We start from the raw sequence: 20,442 nt of genomic DNA on the forward strand, positions 1-20,442 counted from the left end.
GGACATGTGTCCGGAAACGCTTACTTTCCATGTTACAGCTCATTTTATTACTTCTCTTCAAATCACATTAATCATGGAATGGAAACACACAGCAACAGAACGTACCAGCGTGACTTCAAACACTTTATTACAGGAAATGTTCAAAATGTCCTCCGTTAGCGAGGATACACGCATCCACCTTCCGTCGCATGGAATCCCTGATGCGCTGATGCAGCCCTGGAGAATAGCGTATTGTATCACAGCCGTCCACAATACGAGCACGAAGAGTCTCTACATTTGGTACCGGGATTGCGTAGACAAGAGCTTTCAAATGCCCTTATAAATGAAAGTCAAGAGGGTTGAGGTCAGGAGAGCGTGGAGGCCATGGAATTGGTCCGCCTCTACCAATCCATCGGTCACCGAATCTGTTGTTGAGAGGCGTACGAACACTTCTACTCAAATGTGCAGGAGCTTGATGCTAGTTCTGTAGAGCAATGAGTCGCATGCCAACACAAGCACCGAAGTCAACATTACCTTCCTTCAATTGGGCCAACTGGCGGTGAATCGAGGAAGTACAGTACATACTGACGAAACTAAAATGAGCTCTAACATGAAAATTAAGCGTTTCCGGACACATGTCCACATAACATCTTCTCTTTATTTGTGTGTGAGGAATGTTTCCTGAATGTTTGGCCGTACCTTTTTGTAACACCCTGTATACACTATGTGATCAGAAGTATCCGGACACCCCCAAAACATGTTTTTCATATTAGATGCAGTGTGCTGCCACCTACTGCCAGGTACTCCATATCAGCGACCTCAGTAGTCATAGGACATCGTGAGAGAGCAGAATGGGGCGCTCCGCGGACCTCACGGACTTCGATCGTGGTCAGGTGATTTGGTGTCACTTGTGACGTATGTCTGTACACAAGATTTCCACACTCCTAAACATCCCTAGGCCCACTGTTTCCGATGTGATTTTAGTGAAGTGGAAACGTGAAGGGACACGTACAGTACAAAAGCGTATATGGCGACCTCGTCTGTTGACTGACAGAGACCGCCGACAATTGAAAAGGGTCGTAATGTGTAATAGGTAGACATCTATCCAGACCATCACACAGGAATTCCAAACTGCATCAGGATCCACTTCAAGTACTATGGCAGTCAGGCGGGAGGTGAGAAAACTTGGATTCCATGGTCGGATGGCTGCTCGTAAGCCACACATCACACCGGTAAATGCCAAACGACGCCTCGGTTGGTGTAAGGAGCGTAAACACTGGACGATTGAACAGTGGAAAAACGTTGTGTGGCGTGACGAATCACTGTACACAATGTGGCGATCCGATGGCAGGGTGTGGGTATGGCGAATGCCCGGTGAACGTCATCTTCCAGCGTGTGTAGTGCCGACAGTAAAATTCGGAGGCGGTGGTGTTATGATGTGGTCGTGTTTTTCATGGAGGGGGCTTGCACCCCTTGTAGTTTTGCGTGGCACTGTCACATCACAGGCCTACATTGAAGTTTTAAGCACCTTCTTGCTTCCCACTCCTGAAGAGCAATTCAGGGATGACGATTGCATCTTTCATCACGATCGAGCACCTATTCATAACGCACGGCCTGCGGCGGACTTGTTACACGACAGTAACGTCCCTGTAATGGGCTGGCCTGCACAGATCCTGACCTGAATCCTACAGAACACCTTTGCGATGTGCCAGGCCTCACCGACCGACATAGAAAGCTCTCCTCAGAGCAGCAATCCGTGAAGAATGGGCTGCCATTCCCCAAGAAACCTTCCAACACCTGATTGAAAGTATGCCTGCGAGACTGGAAGCGGTCATCAAGGTTTAAGGGTGGGCCAAGACCGTACTAAATTCCAACGTTACCGATGGAGGGCGCCACGAAGTTTCACGTCATTTTCAGCCAGGTGTCCGGATACTTTTGATCACATAGTGTACATGATAAGCTGTATATCCTCAATACAAATTATAACTAATTTAAACTATTGCGAAATGAATAAAGCATACTGCCTGGTAAAGAAAATGAAGTAGCCAGAAGATATGGTCGAATGCCCATGTAAAGACATTAACACCTTGTCGGCGGGTATATAAATGATTGGAGTTGCAATTCTCAAGATCTGTACCCGATAGAACATGTGTGGACCAGCTCGGACGTCTACTCCGTCCCAGTGCCAGTACGCAGAATATCAAGGACCGTTTACAACAATTGTGCGCCAGCTTGTTTCAGGAGAGGATACCACTTCTTTACGACGCCCTTCCCACCGAATCAGTGCATGTACCCATACCAAAGAGGGTGTATCGACATAGTGGTAAGTGGGTTCACACTGGCAAGTTCTTCGTAAATTTGCTTCCGTACTGTAATCACTGAAAAAACATCACATATCCTCTAAACAAGTGAAGTTTCCTCCCCTCCTTCCGCATGCTTCACTCCTTTTTCAGGCAGTGTACTATGAACCAGATGTGTCCACTGTAACTCTGTCACTACTACAAAGTCCGCCTCCGTAGCTAGTGGTAGCGTTACCGCCTAACACGCAGGGGGCCCGGGTTCGATTCCCGGCAGGGGACTGGGTGTTGGAGTGTCCATCATCATTTTCATCATCATTGACTTGCAAGTCGCCGATGTGGCGTCACCTAAAAAGGACTTGCAATACTGTGGCCGAACTCCTGCGAATGGGGCCTCCCGGCCAACAATGCCATACTTTTTTTTTAATCACTACGAACACATTTGGTATAAATGAAAACCGCCTGACAACCGTCACTCCCCTCCCCCCCTTTACACAGAAATTGTCGGCATGGCCGACATAGCAAAATGTGTCGTAGAAAATGACAAACTTCACATTGGCAAACTATTTAAAATTAATGTTAAGAGTACTGCTCTGACGTAACAAATGAGAACAGGAGAACAGAAAAACTACGCCAAGGGTTCTCTCAAATACACGAGGGGCGCGCCTCCCTGATTGGATCTACTGGTCTCAGCAACTATCCCCATTCTTCGGGGGTTCGGTTAGTGTTAGCCCTTTTGTCCGAAGTTCGAAATGTTAATAAAGGTAGAGAGGAAACAACCAGTTCCTTGCCGCAGTCTATGGACATCAATACCTGTCATTTTTCCGAATCTTTGCATAACGTTGCAAGTACATTACTTTGCTAGTTGCCGGTTCCATGAATACGATGACACACTTCTTCCCACTCCTGTCCAAGTGAGCCTTAGAAACTTTTGCTCAGCACCAAAAGACCCTCATGAAACGATTAATATCAATGCAAAAAAATCTGTATATTAACAATATTTTCGCCTGCTATCTTCATACAAGAAGCCACGGTTATGCCCAGTGCAGTAATGAAAATGTGAGACTATTAACTTCTTTCAAAATTTTAAAACGTATTTTCTAAGTTCTATATAGTGATTTCTGAACATCAGTCACAGAATAAAAAAGAAATATACGCGCAGAAGGCCAATCAATACCACTACAACAGCCTTTAAGCAACCTGCACAACACAGGCCAATTAGTTTTCTATGAACAACCAGCGCACATTCTGAATTTGTTTCTGTTTACAACGTTGAACTCATAAAGAAGCTTTTTTTTTCAGTTTTCTTATATGGTATATTTTACGGCCTATAAGACGCACTTTTTTTCGAAAAATTGCCTCCAAAATTCGGGTGCGCCTTATACTCGAAATTAATATAAAATGCCCAGTGTTTGATTTAAAATTTTCGACACTCTTAAAAAGGACCATATATTCCATGCCGCGGGAAACCTGGCAAGAGACTGGATTCGACTGGTAGCAGCAGTGCACCGATGTGACAAATATGAGTTGCGAGGATTAATAAACTTGCTGACACTGTCTCCCTCTCGCCCCGCCATCACAACCCCTGAACACTGTCTAGCCTATAATGCGACCTTGCAGACTACGGCGCCAGTAACTTGAATTGATAGTGATTTGTGTTATCGGTAACAGCACAAAATTTCTGTTAGAAGCTAGTTTCTTATTGGGAAAAAATAAAAGGTATTCATATGATGCATGCAACAACGCAAAATAGCCAAAACCAGATGGCGATTTCCAGGGATTACTAACGTCAGTTTGGTTTTACAAACTAAGAATTTTTTTTGTCTAAGGTTCCTCTCACAGTGCGTAGCGTCTTATAGTCCATAAAATACGGTATACGAGCACACACTGGCATCATCTACGCGTAGCAATAAAAAACAATTTTTAATTTACAATGACAGTGCCGTCATCTATCTTAACGGCACCTGTTATCTTTCTGCACGCCTGCTGAAGATTAGTATATGCTACCCCCAGGGACACCTGAGATGCACCGAATGTTCGAATATTCACTGCTCATAAACAAATTTACAGATTTCTTGTTCTAACATGCCTGTGTATCGCTGTCACTATGGCATAACTACCTACAAGAATCAAAACGTCAATTATCCACAAAAATAATTTACGAATGAATAGTAAAAATTATCCTTGGTTTAACATTGTCAATTTAAACATATAAAGAGAATCATTTTACATTACTTTTGCCTAAACATTATCTGACGCACAGTACACAATACTCTTCAATTTCTCAGACATTTCCAAAATGGCACGTTTCAAGTGCTCTACGATGTACCTTATAGGTTTCAGATTCCGAAATCAGAGAGGAGTGATTAGGAAAAAAAGCGGCCATGCCCTTTCCTACAGCATTTGCCACGAGCGATTTAGGGGAAGCGCGGGAAACCTACATCTGGGTGGCCGAACGAGGATTTAAACCGCTGTCCTCCCGAAATAGAGTCCAGTGTCCTACTATGCACCACCTAGCTACGTCAAATCTTCTAAGCATATAAAGGCGTTCATTTCATTACTAAATTATTGTGATAACAAATACTCAGAAAGGCCGTTTTAGATGTCCCGCAGTTTCTCCTAATTACTTCTCTCTATTCGAATGCCACGATGGTTCATCCAATAACGCTAAGGCTGACTGCATGCTCCTTTATTGCCAAGTGAACCAGTTTTTCGACCACATGGTCTCAATGGCAGTGGTATCACAAACTTGAACCTTCTTTCCTCCACTGATTCCTCCTTTCTTTCGAAAAATTCTGTTATTCGGCTGCACCCGACCCTGTCAATCTTATTAGGTACTGCTGTAATACACTATTCTTTTTTCTAATGATCACTGAAGTCACGGTCGCTGTGAAAACAACTTCTCGAAATAGAGAAAATGGTGGCGTTTTCGTCCAGTGATAAGTTATGTGTGGACGCCCTGCCTTGTCTTCATTATTCTTCGCTGTATGATACACAGATGTCCTCGTGATGTGGCCGAAACTAGTCTCCAGTCTTTCCCGACATAATCTGTCTAATCACTCTGTCAAGCGGTAGGCCCATGTGGTTCGTCAAATTTTATGTAAATAAAATTCTCAACATGTGACGGCGGCAACAATACACTTAAAGCATTCAGTCTTTTCTTATTGTGTCCACGACTGTCGAAGCCTAAAAGTGACATTATAAGAGAGAGGCTTATGCAATGGTCTAGAGCACTTATAGCCCCTCTTAGGGAAGGAGAACATGATTATTATCAACATAAAAATTAGCAGCACACCTCCCCGTCAGGTAGAAGGATGGCCATTGGACAGAGCAGGGACCAAACGGTGATTTTGCAGCCTTGAATCAGTCCACTCAGTTGTCCAATAATAAACGCTGGAAGTCACCGTGTTAAAATGAAACTGGAAAGGAAGATATTTATGAAACTAATGCGGAGTTGACACTCGTTAATGAGCAGGAGAACTATTCATGACAGTAAATGTTGGAAACAGTGATTTTGATATACCAATCTGTTACTGCCACATGTCTGCATATGCTCCAGCATGCTATGTCCCCGAGGACTTCGTTATCATTACGTTCGAGTGAGCGAGATTAGAAGACGTGTTTAGTGACCAGTTAAATACAACACAAAACGGTGATCACTTTCAAAAGCCGTTGCATAATCTAAAGATTGATGTTGGTGCACAATGTCTGGTGTCCGCATTGTAGCACGATTCTTTCACAAAACTGTTAACGTTAACCAGTGCGTCCAAAAACTGTACAATCGATATGCGGATCAACAAAACTGTACAATCGATACGTGGATCAACTCACAGAAGATGAACGATCGTGTGCATAGTTTCAACAAGGAGAAACAACAGCACACAGCGCCTTGACAACGCAGTCACGAGTGCATGAGGTGTTCGGTGAGGAGAGGACAATCAGCAGAGGCTCACCTCAATCGCCTGATCTCTCTTCCCGTAATTTTCATCTGTAAGACAAACTGAAGGGTCAGGTGTACCCACATAGTCTTCCACACTGTAAGAGTTACACGAGAACACTGACAGCACTACTGCTGCAGGGAGAGTTGCTACGCATGTCTCACTGATTGATAAATCGAGCACAGCACTGCCATCTCCAGCACCTTCTGTGATGTTCATTAACAGGAGTCAATCCCGCGTTAATCTTATAGGAGGGGGAGTTGGAAAGCAAGTTTCCCCTGTCGACTGTGGGCAGAGTTGTGTGATATGGGCGACAGACGACACGGCAGGTGAATGCGCACGTGTAAGACACCGATACATAATTGGGTAGAAGTCGACCGCGATCAAAAAGATGGCGCTGTCGCAGTGCCTGTGCAAAGCGGACGCCAGCCGCTCGGTCTTTTCCCAGAGCTATGGAGAGAAGGTGCGTTGTGGAGTCCTGGTTAAAGACGGAGGTGAGAGCTGTTATCCGGTATGAATGGGCACGTGGAGTATCAGGCGCAGAAATTCATAACCGCCTTGTTGAGGTGTATGGGTAAGGTGTGATGTCGAGGCAAATGGTGCGGAGATGGTGCCAGCAATTCAGTGATGGATGTCATCAAGTGCAGGACATACCGAGACCTGGACGGACGCGCACGGCCACTACACATGCAAATATCAGGAAGGTGGATGACATGATTAAAGCGAACCGGCGTATCACCATCGATGGAGTAGCGGCATAACTTGGAATCGGACAGGAGCGACTCTTGGTTGGGAGCGCCTACACCATCCGCCTTACAGTCCGGATCTCGCACCAAGTGACTTCCATCTGATTCCTGCTTTGAAGAACACCCTCGGCAGAAGGCGCTTTGGCAGCAATGCTGACGTCAAACAAGCCGTTCACGCTTCTTCCATATGCAACGTCCTGATTTTTTCCTGGAAGGCTTTTTGAAGCTTATAAAGAGCTATGACAATTGTCTCAATGTACTTGGAAATTATGTAGAAAAATAAAGACATGTCTTATCTTTAATGTCTCAGTCTATATATATATTTTTTTTTTCTTTCACATACAACTCTGACCACAGTCGACAGGGGAAACTTATTTTCCAACTCCCCCACGTAGTAAATATTTTCCGGGTCAGTTTAATTTTGCTCACCATGTAGACCTAAATAGTATCTGATATGAACATAGTTAGGTACGACTCCTCACTTAACATGTGCAGTACAATAAAGTTGGAACCACAGGCAGAACCAGGCAGGAATGGGGTGTGGATGCCAGAGAAAGTTGCTCAAATGGTTTAAATGGCTCTGAACACGATGGGACTTAACATCTGAGGTCATCAATCCCCTAGAACTTACAACTACTTAAACCTAACTAACCTAAGGACATCACACACATCCATGCCCGAGGCAGAATTCGAACCTGAGACCTTAGCAGTGGCGCGGTTCCGGACTGAAGCGCCTAGAACTGCTCGGCCACCGAGGCCGGCAGAGAAAGTTGCACTCAGTGAGGTAAGCAGAGCGTAGAAGACAGAGGTCTACTGGAGAGAATTAACTCACACACCTAAAATTATCACTTTTAGTAACAGTAGTAGTACTGGAAAAATAAATGAATAAACTCTAAGACACAAACAAATGCTAACTTCTGGTGACTTGTGAACATGTAACTGTTTCAATCGTGGACACGACAGAAATGATGCCAGAGGAAATTTTTTTACATTAACTGTACTAGTACTACTACTTGCTATAGTAGAACTAGCAGCAGCAGCAGAAGAAGAAGAAGAAGAAGAAGAAGACTAGGACGAAACATTCCGAATGTTATTGTCGAGACTTCAGCCCAAAGACTGGTTCGATGCATCAATCCACGCCAGTTCATCCTCTACAAACCTCTTCATTTCTGTAGAACTACTGCAATCTACATCCTTCTGAACGTGATGACTGTAATCAAGCTTTGATCTCCCGCTACAATTCTCAGACCCAATCTTCCCTTCATTACCAGATTTACGACTTCTTAATGCCTCAGTATGTGTCCTACCAACCAATCCATTATTTAGTCAAGTCCCAAATTCGATTTAGTACCTCCTCATTAGTTATGTGATCCACCCATGTAATGTTCAGCGATCTTCAGTACCACCACATTTCAAAATCTTTGTTCTCTTCTTGTCCGAACTCTTTATCGTCCACTTTTCGTCCAAACAACGCAACAATCGAGAAAAATACCTTCAGAAACTACTTCCTAAAATTCAAATTTATATTAGATGTTAACAATTTTTTCTTCTTACGAAAGGTTCGTCCACGTTTTAATTACAAACAACGCAACACTCCACACAAATGCCTCCAGAAACTACTTTTTGTAGTGTCTCATTTCCTACGACAAGTCTCTTAGCATCGCCCGATTCGATTCTTTTATATATCTGTAGATGTGGTGTCACTTCTTTCGGACATGTCCGAAAGCACAGTCACAACATATTTAATTGGAGTGATGACGGCCAATGGTCTCTTCAGTACAGATGCACACCAAGCTGGAACTCTAACGGGAATCGGCGAGATACCGCGAGTAAGTGAGCAAGTAGTGTGTGGTATAAGTTGAGAATTTGGCTCTTACTGCCGGAGCATGCTATATTTATGGATAATAACGATACAACCGTTCCAATTAGTGGATGAGCTGCTAATAAATAATCTACACTGGCCAATAAATTTTTTATACGAAATATTGAGAAGGAAATCACGCGCGGCGTTTGTTGTCTGTTACTACATCCACCACTTTATCCACACGGCTCCTTGACTCAACAGGAGCCAATGACGTTCTGGTATATAGTTACTCACTACCACGGCACGAGCTGCAGCATGGCAGTATCGCGTGACATTTAATCGGAGAACACGTGATTGATGTATCTTTTCCTGTGGTCATCACAACGAGGGTGACCACCGCTGCATTTCCCGATAAAAATGCGTTAATGTTTCGTGATTAGCAGCTGAGCCACAGTAGCTGTGGATTACATCAACGAAGCACGCGCCCTTGGCCCGGCTGATATGTGCGCATCATGACCTCCAGCAAAGTGAAACTTCGCGTCAAGAGTGCGCCCGGCGCCCTGAATCGCCAACCACCTGCTGCAAGACATGCGTAGGCAACAAACAGCCTGGACGTCTGGCCAGTAGGCAGGTGAAACCCAAGTCACCCATCTTGTTCTGAAGAGAGATCCTTTTCGTTTCCAGCAGCGCTGAAGACAGGACATAACAATCCGGCAACTAACATTCTGAATTTCAGCGGTAAACTGCTTATAATTTCGTTCCCTGTAATTTCACGTGAGGCAACTGAATTAATGCAGATCAATCACCGAAGCATGTCAGCAACTTTGGTCATGATAGAAGTAATATAATACAGGGTTCTTATATATTTACTACAACAGTGCGAATGACTGTGAAGGAAGGATAGTATTTTCTTATAAAATTTGAGCTGGTATTTTGAGAATCAGATTCCAGATACGAAAAACGAAATGTATCTGCGCCGTCCGAAAAATTTTCACGGTCAAATTATTTTTTTTAATAGAAAAAAATGTAAGTATGGCATCATTGATACAAGAGAAAGGTATGGCATAAACAGTACAATAACAAATTTAGAGGCTAATGTGGACGTGTAATTCAGTTTGTAGTTCGTTTAAGTGCACGTAGTTCATTTATAGGCGATAGTTTGTTGTAGATCGCCGTTAATGATTCGGCCTTTTGAATATATTTCAGACTTTTAGAATGTTCCTATTTAGCGGTATGGAATTCAAAAAGTTAAAAATCATCGTCTACCCAGACATGGACATCGTCTTTTATATTTTCAGTGCACTGCCCGGTATTTTAGTAACTCTTATTGATGACCTACGCTTCATTATCGCAATTTAACCAATTCTCTGCCAAAACCTTGAACGATACAGACGTAACGTGCCTTAGCGTGGTCAATGCAACGTTACTCGCCGTAAAAATAAATACTTTTCATTTCTTCGTATACATAAATTTATGCAGTTTATTGAACAAGTTACAAAACTGCATTGGTATTCATGAGGATACGAGTTAAAATCGCAGACAACCTTATCTAGATCTTTTGTTGTGTCCCTGACATGCTTCAAATGAACATAATTCCTTCAAAAAATATTCAAGTTATAATCTCAACCTTCGTCTACATGAGCTAGTGTTAGGTCTCTAACGACCCGATCGAATCTTAACCACTTCTATAACGACCAAAAGAAATTGCCCCGTAGAACATATACCTTTCAGAGCATAGTACTACCTTCCCTACACCGTATTTCTGCAGTGGCTGGTAAAATTTGTTATAATCTCTCTCATTTCAAAATACGCGGCCGAAATGGATGGGAAGAAATTGATAGTGATACATAAATTAAAACTCCAATTTTTTTCCTTATTTTAAGGTAAAATACCTTGCTAATAAGTCGTCATGCGAGACTTCACATAGTTCGATCCATTGCGCATACTGTACTAATCTAAAGCGTCAGTACTATATCCTATTAAAATGTAAATGCTTCTCAACATAATTATTAAGTGGGCAGCAAGATAAGGGGGAAAGGTAACTGAAAAGCGCAAACTATGTCTATTTCATTTAGAATTCGGACAAGAAAGAAAGAAAGAAAGAAACGAGGATTTGACGTCCTTTTGTCGTAACAATTCCCGGAAAGCACGTATCAGGACGGCCGGATTTGAACATCGCTTCTCACACAACATTCCAACAATCTCGATGCTTCAACAACCACCTTGCTGTTCCTGTATAAAACACTTCGTGAACGGACGTCTGTAGAGAACTACCGTAGTAAAACTCTGGGCTAGAGCTCGGCACCGCTCTAGTCCGGATCTTTGTCTTTCGCGGCACCGAAGTCAGTTGAGCACTCTTCGGGAACGTTCTAATACGCCTCGCCCATATCTCTCGCTTACTTTATTGAAACTTCACTGTGGGTCCCCCTCCTGCATAACCTGCTGGACTAGCAGCCCCAGGTGAAAGTATACTGCGTGCTGGACATTGACTTTGCCACAACTTGCTTCCGCATCGAGTTCCCGTTCAGTATACAGTTTTAATTCGTTCGTTTCTTTTCAGCTTACAATGCGGCGAAGAGTGGAAGTTTCATTTTTGCAGATCAGTGTTATTTGCAAGGAAAGAGTGACATATTACATACAGTGAAAGTATTTCACACAAAAGAGCAAGAATTGTTTTAGAAATAGACAATATATATATATATATATATATATATATATATATATATATATATATACGGAGACTGATAAATACTGGCAAATCCAAATAGAAAATAACGTGGGATTTTTAATGCGAAACTAAAACAAATACTAAAGAACACTTCTGCGATCGGAATGTCCGTACGACATTCTTCCAGAAGAAAATGAATAAAAACATGATCTTGGCAAGGACCACACTAAACTAGAAACAGAACTGACAGTATTTAATCAAACAATAAATACATTTATCAGACAATAAATAAATTGTAGCATACTGTAGAATTTCGAAGGATCACAGAATTAGCAGGAACCGGACCAAAAATAGAGCGAGCTCAAGGGGAATAAAAAATTAACAAAAAGAAAAGTAGAAATGTTGACTGCAAGAAGTTAATTACAACTGGGAGGTATACCAGATTCGACTAAGCAACATATTCAACACCACTAAACGTGAACGTCTACAGATATAGGTGAAAGAAGCGATTATTTAACAGTGGTACTTACACAAACAGCAAAATGTATGGCAAATATCAACAGAGTAAAAGAAAATACTATCTCAATGAGAACGCAAGTTTTTAAGCAGAAGATAAGTGTAGTAGGTTAGAACACGGCTAATTATACAATATTATTCGAAAATATCTTCGAGAGGATCTGACACGGTACAATCAAAACCTGATTAGAATTAGGATAAAAACAATAAAGAGTATGAAGAACATCAAACAAACTTATGTTGGGTAAATACCATAATTCATCAGTTAAAATTGAAGATGAATCTTATACCGTTAATAATGAAAATAATAACCTTCCAGTGGAAATGTCAAATAAGTTATATAAATCCATTTGAAGTGTAAAGGAAATAATGGCCTTGGGAGATGATGATATTTCGACTGAAATCGTTAACGCTGGGGGGGGGGGGGGCGAAGTAATACAAGACAAAGTTGCTAAATTGTTTAAATGCTGTAACTGTTCTACTCCACGAGAATGGTGACAGAAAAGACAAAAAAAGAACTACAGATCTATCAGCTTCAGGTCCATAAAGTACACTATATTTACTGATTTCACTACCTACTCCATATTTTAAATTGGAAATTATCAAGCATAGGAACTAGACGTTATTAGAAGAGGATTCAGGTTAATCGACAAATCAGGTCATGAATGGTGTTACGGAGTGGACCACTGAGTATGAATTAACACTTTGTCTATTATAAATCAACCATTTTCAGGAAGCTTCTGACTCAGTTCCTCAAACTATGTACTAAAAAAATTTTTAAAAAATAACAAGCAAACAACAGATTCTACGTACGTTGGTGCACTGACCAATATATGCGTCGATGTTACAGCTTCTACTACACTTAATCATGATAAGTGGCAATAAATAGAACAAAAACGTCCCACCTCCCTAAACTGAGGTAAATAAGGAGTCCGTGTTAACGGTCACACGAGGTAGTGATGAAAAAGTAACGAGGATTTAATTTCGGGGGCTTTATACATCCTATTTTCAATTTTTTTATCTTGTTGGTATACATGTTCCTGATGTACTTAAGCATTTTCAATTGTTTTGAATATTTAGTTTACAGCTCACAGTCAAAAAGGTTACACGTCAGCCGTTGGGTTGGAAGAGGAGGTGCAGAAGATGAACTTCATCGCCGGTGGCCTCCCAGGTCTCCAGATCTCACACCATATGACTTTTATCTTTGGTTACGTAAAAGACCGCGTTTTTATCCCACCTATGCCTGACACTATAGAAAGTCTCCGACATCCCATTGTTGAAACTGTGAATTCGATAACAAGAGACCAGCTGCTTCGTTTGTGGCACGAAATGAGCCTCCGTTTTTATACTTGTCGAGTAACACATGGTGCTCACACTGAATGCATAAAAATTTGAACTTTTCTCTTTCCAGGAACGTTGGAATTGTGTTTCTATGTTTTGTAGTTTTAGACGACCATGTATGTATCTGCCACTACTTTCCTGCATTCACTACCTCCATTGGTAGAAAACATGTCTATAACTAGTAGTAACAATTTGATGCCTATGATGTTTACCTGTAGTTTCTTTTATGCAACTCTGGAAAGAGGCATGTATTTTCTCTGGAAAGAGGCACGTATTTTGTCGCAAGAAAATGTCTGCAGTCACATACCAATTCCTTGTTTCTCTCTTGGCAGTGGTCCGTTTTGACCTTCATACAGAATTTTCTCACGTCTTGAACTGTTGACACACTCGCCTACGAATTAATCGTTCACTTGCTCGTGTCCATATCTTCTCAAATTTCACGATGGATGTCTGCTATTGTAATGTTTTACGCATAAAAAAACGAGTCACTGTCCCTTCAGTCCGGAACCGTGCGACTGCTACGGTCGCAGGTTCGAATCCTGCTTCGGGCATGGATGTGTGTGATGTCCTTAGGTTAGTTAGGTTTAACTAGTTCTAAGTTCTAGGGGACTGATGACCTCAGATGTTAAGTCCCATAGTGCTCAGAGCCATTTGAACCATTTCGAGTCACTGTCCAAATATCATATGCCCCAACCGTTTCAGTTCAAGTCCTTCGTGAAGATCTCCGAAGCAAGTTCATTGTTTACAATAACCTCTATATTCTATCATGTTGGCCATGCAGTTGAAACGTAAGTATTTCTGGACCGTGGATTTTCACGATTTCAGTGTGAGCTGGTGGAGATTGAGTAAGGCATTTTGGCACTCTTCTCCCATACCCGCGATCTTCTGCGGGCTCAAACAAATTCAGACTAGGGAGAATTCCTTTTGCAGGCAGAAGTCCATTTAGGCGCCCACAAAACTCCGCTCCCGAATCTTCAGAGATTTATTGGAGAAATACATCCACCACTTTGTTCTTGAAATTACAGGTTTGGCATTTACACGACATAACTCTGGTGTCTTCATCATACAGTATGTTATTCCGTCTTTTGATATTTTATAGGTTTCATTCCAGAAGATCAAAGAAAACATTCAACATCGAAACTGGAGACGAAATGAAGCTATACCAAACAGATCCAAAAACAGGTAGCGACTTCCCACAAGTGACAAGGGCAAAAAGTGGACAGAATAATGACGTGCACTTTCTTAGCTACAAGTGGATATTTTTCCATAATCGCAGTTGAAGGAAAAAAAGTCTAATGTGGGATGTACTGCAGTCCTCCTTTGCATCTTTCCGCCTACCCTCCCACGAATTCTCAAATTTGATTGCGAGAGAATAACTTCCGAAGAAAGTTCGAAAGTGAAAGCCGTCGCTATTAGATAACACGCGCTCTCACACACCGCATAAGACATTCAAAAGAGTCAAAGTAACACACACACACACACACACACACACTGATTTCATGTCAACTTAGTTCGTGTTATCGTTACATGCAACATGTCATCACTATCACGTCTTTAATTCTCTACAGGCGTGCCACACGTTTTGTGGGAAAGTTGATTTGACTTATCAAATCTCCTAAACCTTTTATTTCGATAAGTGTCGACTTTTGTTCGATATGAACATTTAAACCTTGCTCTATACACTGACCCCGCCCCTCTCTCTCTTACACACACACACACACACACACACACACTGCATACTAGGAAGAAAGGAAGTATTGACACAAACTCTTTGCACCTGCGCATATTCAAATACCTGAAAGTGTGTAACATTTCGTTAAGTCTTTTTCGCTTTAAGAAGCTGTATTTCAAAGCCCGTGTTGACTTAAAAAGTACATGGTCCTCCAAACGCTGTTGCTGTAACAAGGGGCGTAAGTCACTATAGAAGGGAAGGCATTTTTATGTCTGTCTGTATACACTGCAGGCAGTATGAGATTCAAACAAATTTCCGAAAATGCAAGCATCACACATTCTCCAATACCAATGTAAAATATCTAACTGACACCTTCTACTCTGTTAATGCACGTGTTGTTCAAGCACGTGCAAAATTATGTCGGCGTTCTGTATGTTCACTGGAAAAGAACGAGTGTCAAAGTAGTTACTTAACTTGTTCCACTGATCATACGATACACGTTATGATGCGGAAAGTGTCAAGAGAACAAACATAAAACATATTTATATAAAAAAGGTGATATATATATATCATTATTACATGCTGGCCATTTATAGTTTTTTTCTGTAAAAATGACTAATTATTGCTATTCAAGAATTCCTCTATGGAAGCTGCCAAAGAACACTTCAGCTGTGTGTCAAACTTTTTTTCCCATCAGTATACTGTCAAAGAGTTTTATAGCTCCATATTTCACTACTTTCTGTGCCCATGTTAGATTCATTACGGGGCAACGTAGATCGTTTTTCCTTCTAGTATTGTACTTGTGAGTATCTCTGTTACTCTGAAATTCATAAGGGTTGTTGATGACAAATTTCGTAAGTCATTAAATTTACTGTGAGGCTGTGATTAATATTCGCAGCTGCTTAAACATGACTTGAAGATGTACATGTGTGAATCTCACATATACTTCTAATTACTTTCTCTGGTGCAAAGAGTACTTTTGAGCCAAGAGACGAGATACTCCATAATATATCCTCTAAGACATCAGCGAATAAAATATTCAAGATATGTTAACTTACTGACTACAGTATTCTAAAAGTTGACAATTCTTACGGTAAAAGTAATCGATCATAAAGCTTTAACAGGTATCCTATGCGGTTTTTTCCAGTTTAAGTTTTCTTCTGTATGCACACCTAAGTACTTAGAATTTTCAGCCCTCCTCATTATTTATTGTTGTGTACCAGGTTAACAAGGAGTGGTATATTTCTGAAAACACAAAACTAGATGAGCTGTGTTTTTTCGAATCTTAAACCTAGTACATTTGTGTAAAACCAGTCGGTAACTTTCACACATTCATCATTTGCTACTTTCTCTACTGATGCTTATTTTCTCAGCTTCATAACAGTTCTTGTGTCATTTGCCTTCTGAATCAAACAAAATAGCAATCATTAACATGAAGGCCAATGATCGAGCCCTGTGGAACTCCCGTAATAATTTCTTCCAGTAGACTTGTCAGATTTGTATTTTATGACGATTACATAACTTACATGAGAAAGTAGTAGGTAAACAAAATTCGTAAAAACAAAATGATAGACGACCGAATGCAAAAATCGGCAAGGGGAATACTAATTAAAATTAAAAGGAAAAAAAAAAAAAACGACGACACGTAAAAAATTACGACTGCTATGAGGATTTAGTTTCATGTTAAAAGTGAGTAAGTTTTATTCAAAAGAACTTTGAACCAACTGTCAAAAGAGTTTGCAAAATCTGAAAGAATTAGCGCACCTTTTACGTTACAGAATCCTCTATTGTTGCTATTGATTATACATAGCGAGCAGAGCGCGCGTCAAAATGCAGGGAAATGTCAAAAGCCAGCTGCAGTCGTAAAAACAGTAATGTTCTCTGAAGAACGTAAAAATCTTTGTACGCCAATTATGCCCGAAAAGGCTCAGTTTAAAATGTAAAATATTGTATGTTCAAATAACAGCATGAGTTCACTCACCACTTGAAGAAAAGCCAAGATATGACGGCACACAATAGAAACGCTTCTAAAATTCCTGCCATTTGGGGTAATATGCTGTGAGAGACGTGTTAAAAGTATTTGGAAATTTGGCTAATATGTTAATTTCATACTATTATGAAACTGTTCTTTGTCCAAATGGGGTACACTGAAGTATTCTTGCAGCTCGTTTATTATCAGCGTCAGCGCAGCGTACGCACACCACTGACAACCTATGGTGCAGAGACCCTGATGCTCGGCAAGTTGACTGACGCAAGGCAGTTGCGGCGCGAGCAGCCGGCAGAAACCCACTGCCAGCGGGCAGGCAACTGCCGGCAGAGCGACCTGGTGGCCGCCGTGCCAAACGCTTCTAGTGGCGTGATCGCCACAAGGAGTTGACGTGACCCGCCTGACAACTCTGGCCGTAACCCCGACTGTGAAGAAACTGCGAATTCACGTCTGCGAGCACCATTAAGCGATAGCCCGAAGATGGACGAAACTGAGGACGCATGCATGTTCAAGAAACGTTTCATACAGGAAGGGCAGATGTAAAGTATAAATCTTGTGTATAATTGAGAAGTACAGACGCAGCAACAAATAATTTTCAAAGTACCACATATTAAGCATTCCACCCACATCTATCACGAGCGAGCATGGACATCAGAATAATTATACACACGCATATCCATATGGTCCTCTGGTCAGTCCACTAATTCATGGACAAGACAAGAACTAAAACTGTGAGTAGTAAAACAACATCAGAAATGTTTAACTTTCTTTTCAAATGTCCCTTTGAAAAAGAAAACCGAGCATACTGCCCCAATTTAACCTTCGTACCACTGAAAGGATGACTGGTATAAGTATTATTGTCAGTGGCGCTGAGAAACAGCTGAAATCATTAAAACTGAACAAAGCCACAGGGCGTGATGGAATCCCTCCTATACCCAATTCGTGGCTAAGTTAGTCTCTCTGTTAACTACAATCCATTGTACAAAAACCGTGCCTAGTAACTGAAAGAAGGCATACGTCACACCTGTCTACAAGAAGGGCAGAAGTAGTGGTCCAATAACTACTATCCAATATCCTTGACATCCGTTTGTTGTGGAATCTTAGAACATATTCCGAGTTCAAACATAATGAAGTATCTCTAAGACAATGGCCTCTTCCATGCCAAACAGCATAGATTTCGAGAACACAGCGCACTTTTCTAACACGACATCCTGAAGGCCATGGATCAAGGCTGTCAAGGTAGATGCAGTACCCCTCTATTTCTGAAAAACATTTCAATCAGTACCACATCTACGCTTGTTATCAAAAGTACGATCGTATGGGGTACCTGGCGAAATTTGTGACTGGGTTGAGGATTTCTTGGTAGGGAGGACACTGCAAGTTACTGTATCTTGAATGTTGGATGGTGAGTCATCGATAGAGGTAGAAATAAGTCCGGCTGTACCCAAGGGAAATGTGTTGTGTCCCTTGCTGTTAATGCCGAATATTAATGACCTTGCGGACAACATTAATAGTAACCTCATACTTTTCGCACATGATGTACCGTCTGTACAATCCTACACAAACATTCAGTCAGATTTTAATGATATTCCAAAGTTGTGCAAAGATTGACAACTTGCTTTAAATGATCCAAAATTTAAAATTGTGCACTTCACAAAACGAAAAAAAAGAAACATAGTGGCCTGTATAAAATAATATCAGTGGGTCACAGTTGGAATCGGAATCGGTAAACTCATACATGTATCTGGGTGTCACACTTTGCAGGGATTGAAATGGAATGGTTACATAGGTTCAGTCGTGGGTAAAGCAGGTAGCAGACTTAGATTTACTGATAGAACACCAGTACTACGGAAATGCAATCAGTCTACAAAGGAGACTGCTTACAAATCAGTAGTGCGATCATTGTAGGAAATTACTCACGTGTATGCGACCCGTACCGAATAGGATTAGCGTGGAATACTGAACGTATACAGACAGGAGCAGCACACAAATGGTTACAGGTTTATTTGATCCAAATGACAGTGTCACACAGATGCTGAAACAACTGAAATGGCACAATTTTTGAAGATAGACAACACAGAGACACACGTAAACGAATAACTCTTTCCAAACCACTTGTTTGTGTGCAACAACAAAATCTTTGGCGTTGAAGAAAGAAAAGGGCAGGATAAATAGTGCTTTGGGTCGCAAAACTGTTCCAATTCCTCCTTTCACTTCGGCGTCCTTTATTGTGAACTTTTTAACAGCTACGGTGAAACTGATAGGTAATGAGCTCTTGGTCATAGTTCATGTATAGAAAGGTGTAAAACAAAGTCATGATTTTTTTCCACCGGATGCACTGATCTAAGAGAATATCCACTCAAGAAAGACTGAATAAAAGATAGCTGCTATTGTTACAACGGTTAGAATAGTTCGACACGTCTTATGATGAATATCATTAGACTTTGTAATGGCCATCAGCGTGACAATGGAGGACAGAATGGGCAAGAAGCGCACGCAATCAATGCATTTGATTGCGGCCATGTCGTATGTACTCCAGCTCCGAGGTCCTGCAGGCTTTAGGCTTCCCACGTACAACTGTGTCAAGGGTGTACCACGAGTACCTATATTTATGGATTACCACAACCGTCAACTACAATTGCCGTAGGCAACAAAAAGTACGTGACCATGCCGCTGTCGATAATTGCACATTTTAACAGCAAATAAATGGGCCACACTATAACGATAACTCACGAATGCAGTGATGGAAAAACAATAAAAACCAGTGACCAACTATAATTCAGAATGTTATCACTGCGACACTCTGGAGCCACAAACCTATACATATATGTCTGTTCGCCACATGTCACAGAAGGACAGGGTAGAGACTAGCATGAGGAAGGGGCACTGGATGCTCAAAGTACGAAGGAAAGTTACCTACACTGATAAGCTGTAGTACACATAAATACACACTGATAGCAGGCTGTGAGTATGTCAACTACTACTGGAGGCCCTGCATCCCAATTACCAAGATAGCACAATTCTGACTTGTGCGAAAGGTATTCTCATGTGTGGGATGTTTATATTTGCTGAAATGGAGCCCTGGTAAGTCTGCCATCATCTATTGACAAATCATACAGGAAACTTTTATCTAATAATGTGCACTCATTTGTTTGGCAACAGCACCTGCAGGTGACCTGTACCATTGCAAGAGAACACACCATTCTGATGTTTGAGAACTGCATCAGAATGTACTCTAAAAATGGGCACAAACAGTTTTGACTGCAAAAACTTTTATTTTATGGTAACCAATGTCAGTCAGTTTTTGACCAACCTCAGATCCTCATACCATGATGGTACATGGTGGCAGCGAATGCAGTGGGTGTTGGTGGCAGTGAATGGAGTGGCTGTTGCAACTCCACTAACATCAATTCCTCATGGAGTTGCAAAACCCGCTCCATCCACCGCCAGTGTCTACCATCATGACATGAAGGTCTGAGGATGGTCAAAAGCTG

At 41.5% G+C, this 20,442-nt stretch overlaps 1 protein-coding gene across 3 annotated transcripts in view; it reads right to left on the reverse strand.

Annotated features, from left to right (window-relative positions):
- The window catches only part of LOC126177135 (glycerol-3-phosphate acyltransferase 1, mitochondrial), a 406,498-nt gene that overhangs the window by 308,582 nt on the left and 77,474 nt on the right, over positions 1-20,442 (reverse strand). The window contains exon 1 of one of the 3 annotated variants that reach the window (XM_049924402.1): positions 16,943-17,230. The exons of the other annotated variants lie outside the window; for them this stretch is intronic. Coding sequence (XP_049780359.1) covers positions 16,943-17,004 — 62 coding nt within the window. The 5' untranslated portion in view covers positions 17,005-17,230. Of the gene's footprint in view, positions 1-16,942; positions 17,231-20,442 lie in introns of those variants that run through there. 3 annotated transcript variants of the gene reach the window in all.

The sequence above is a fragment of the Schistocerca cancellata genome, chromosome 3 (genome assembly GCF_023864275.1).
Source record: "Schistocerca cancellata isolate TAMUIC-IGC-003103 chromosome 3, iqSchCanc2.1, whole genome shotgun sequence".
In the NCBI taxonomy this organism is placed as follows: Eukaryota; Metazoa; Arthropoda; class Insecta; order Orthoptera; family Acrididae; genus Schistocerca; species Schistocerca cancellata.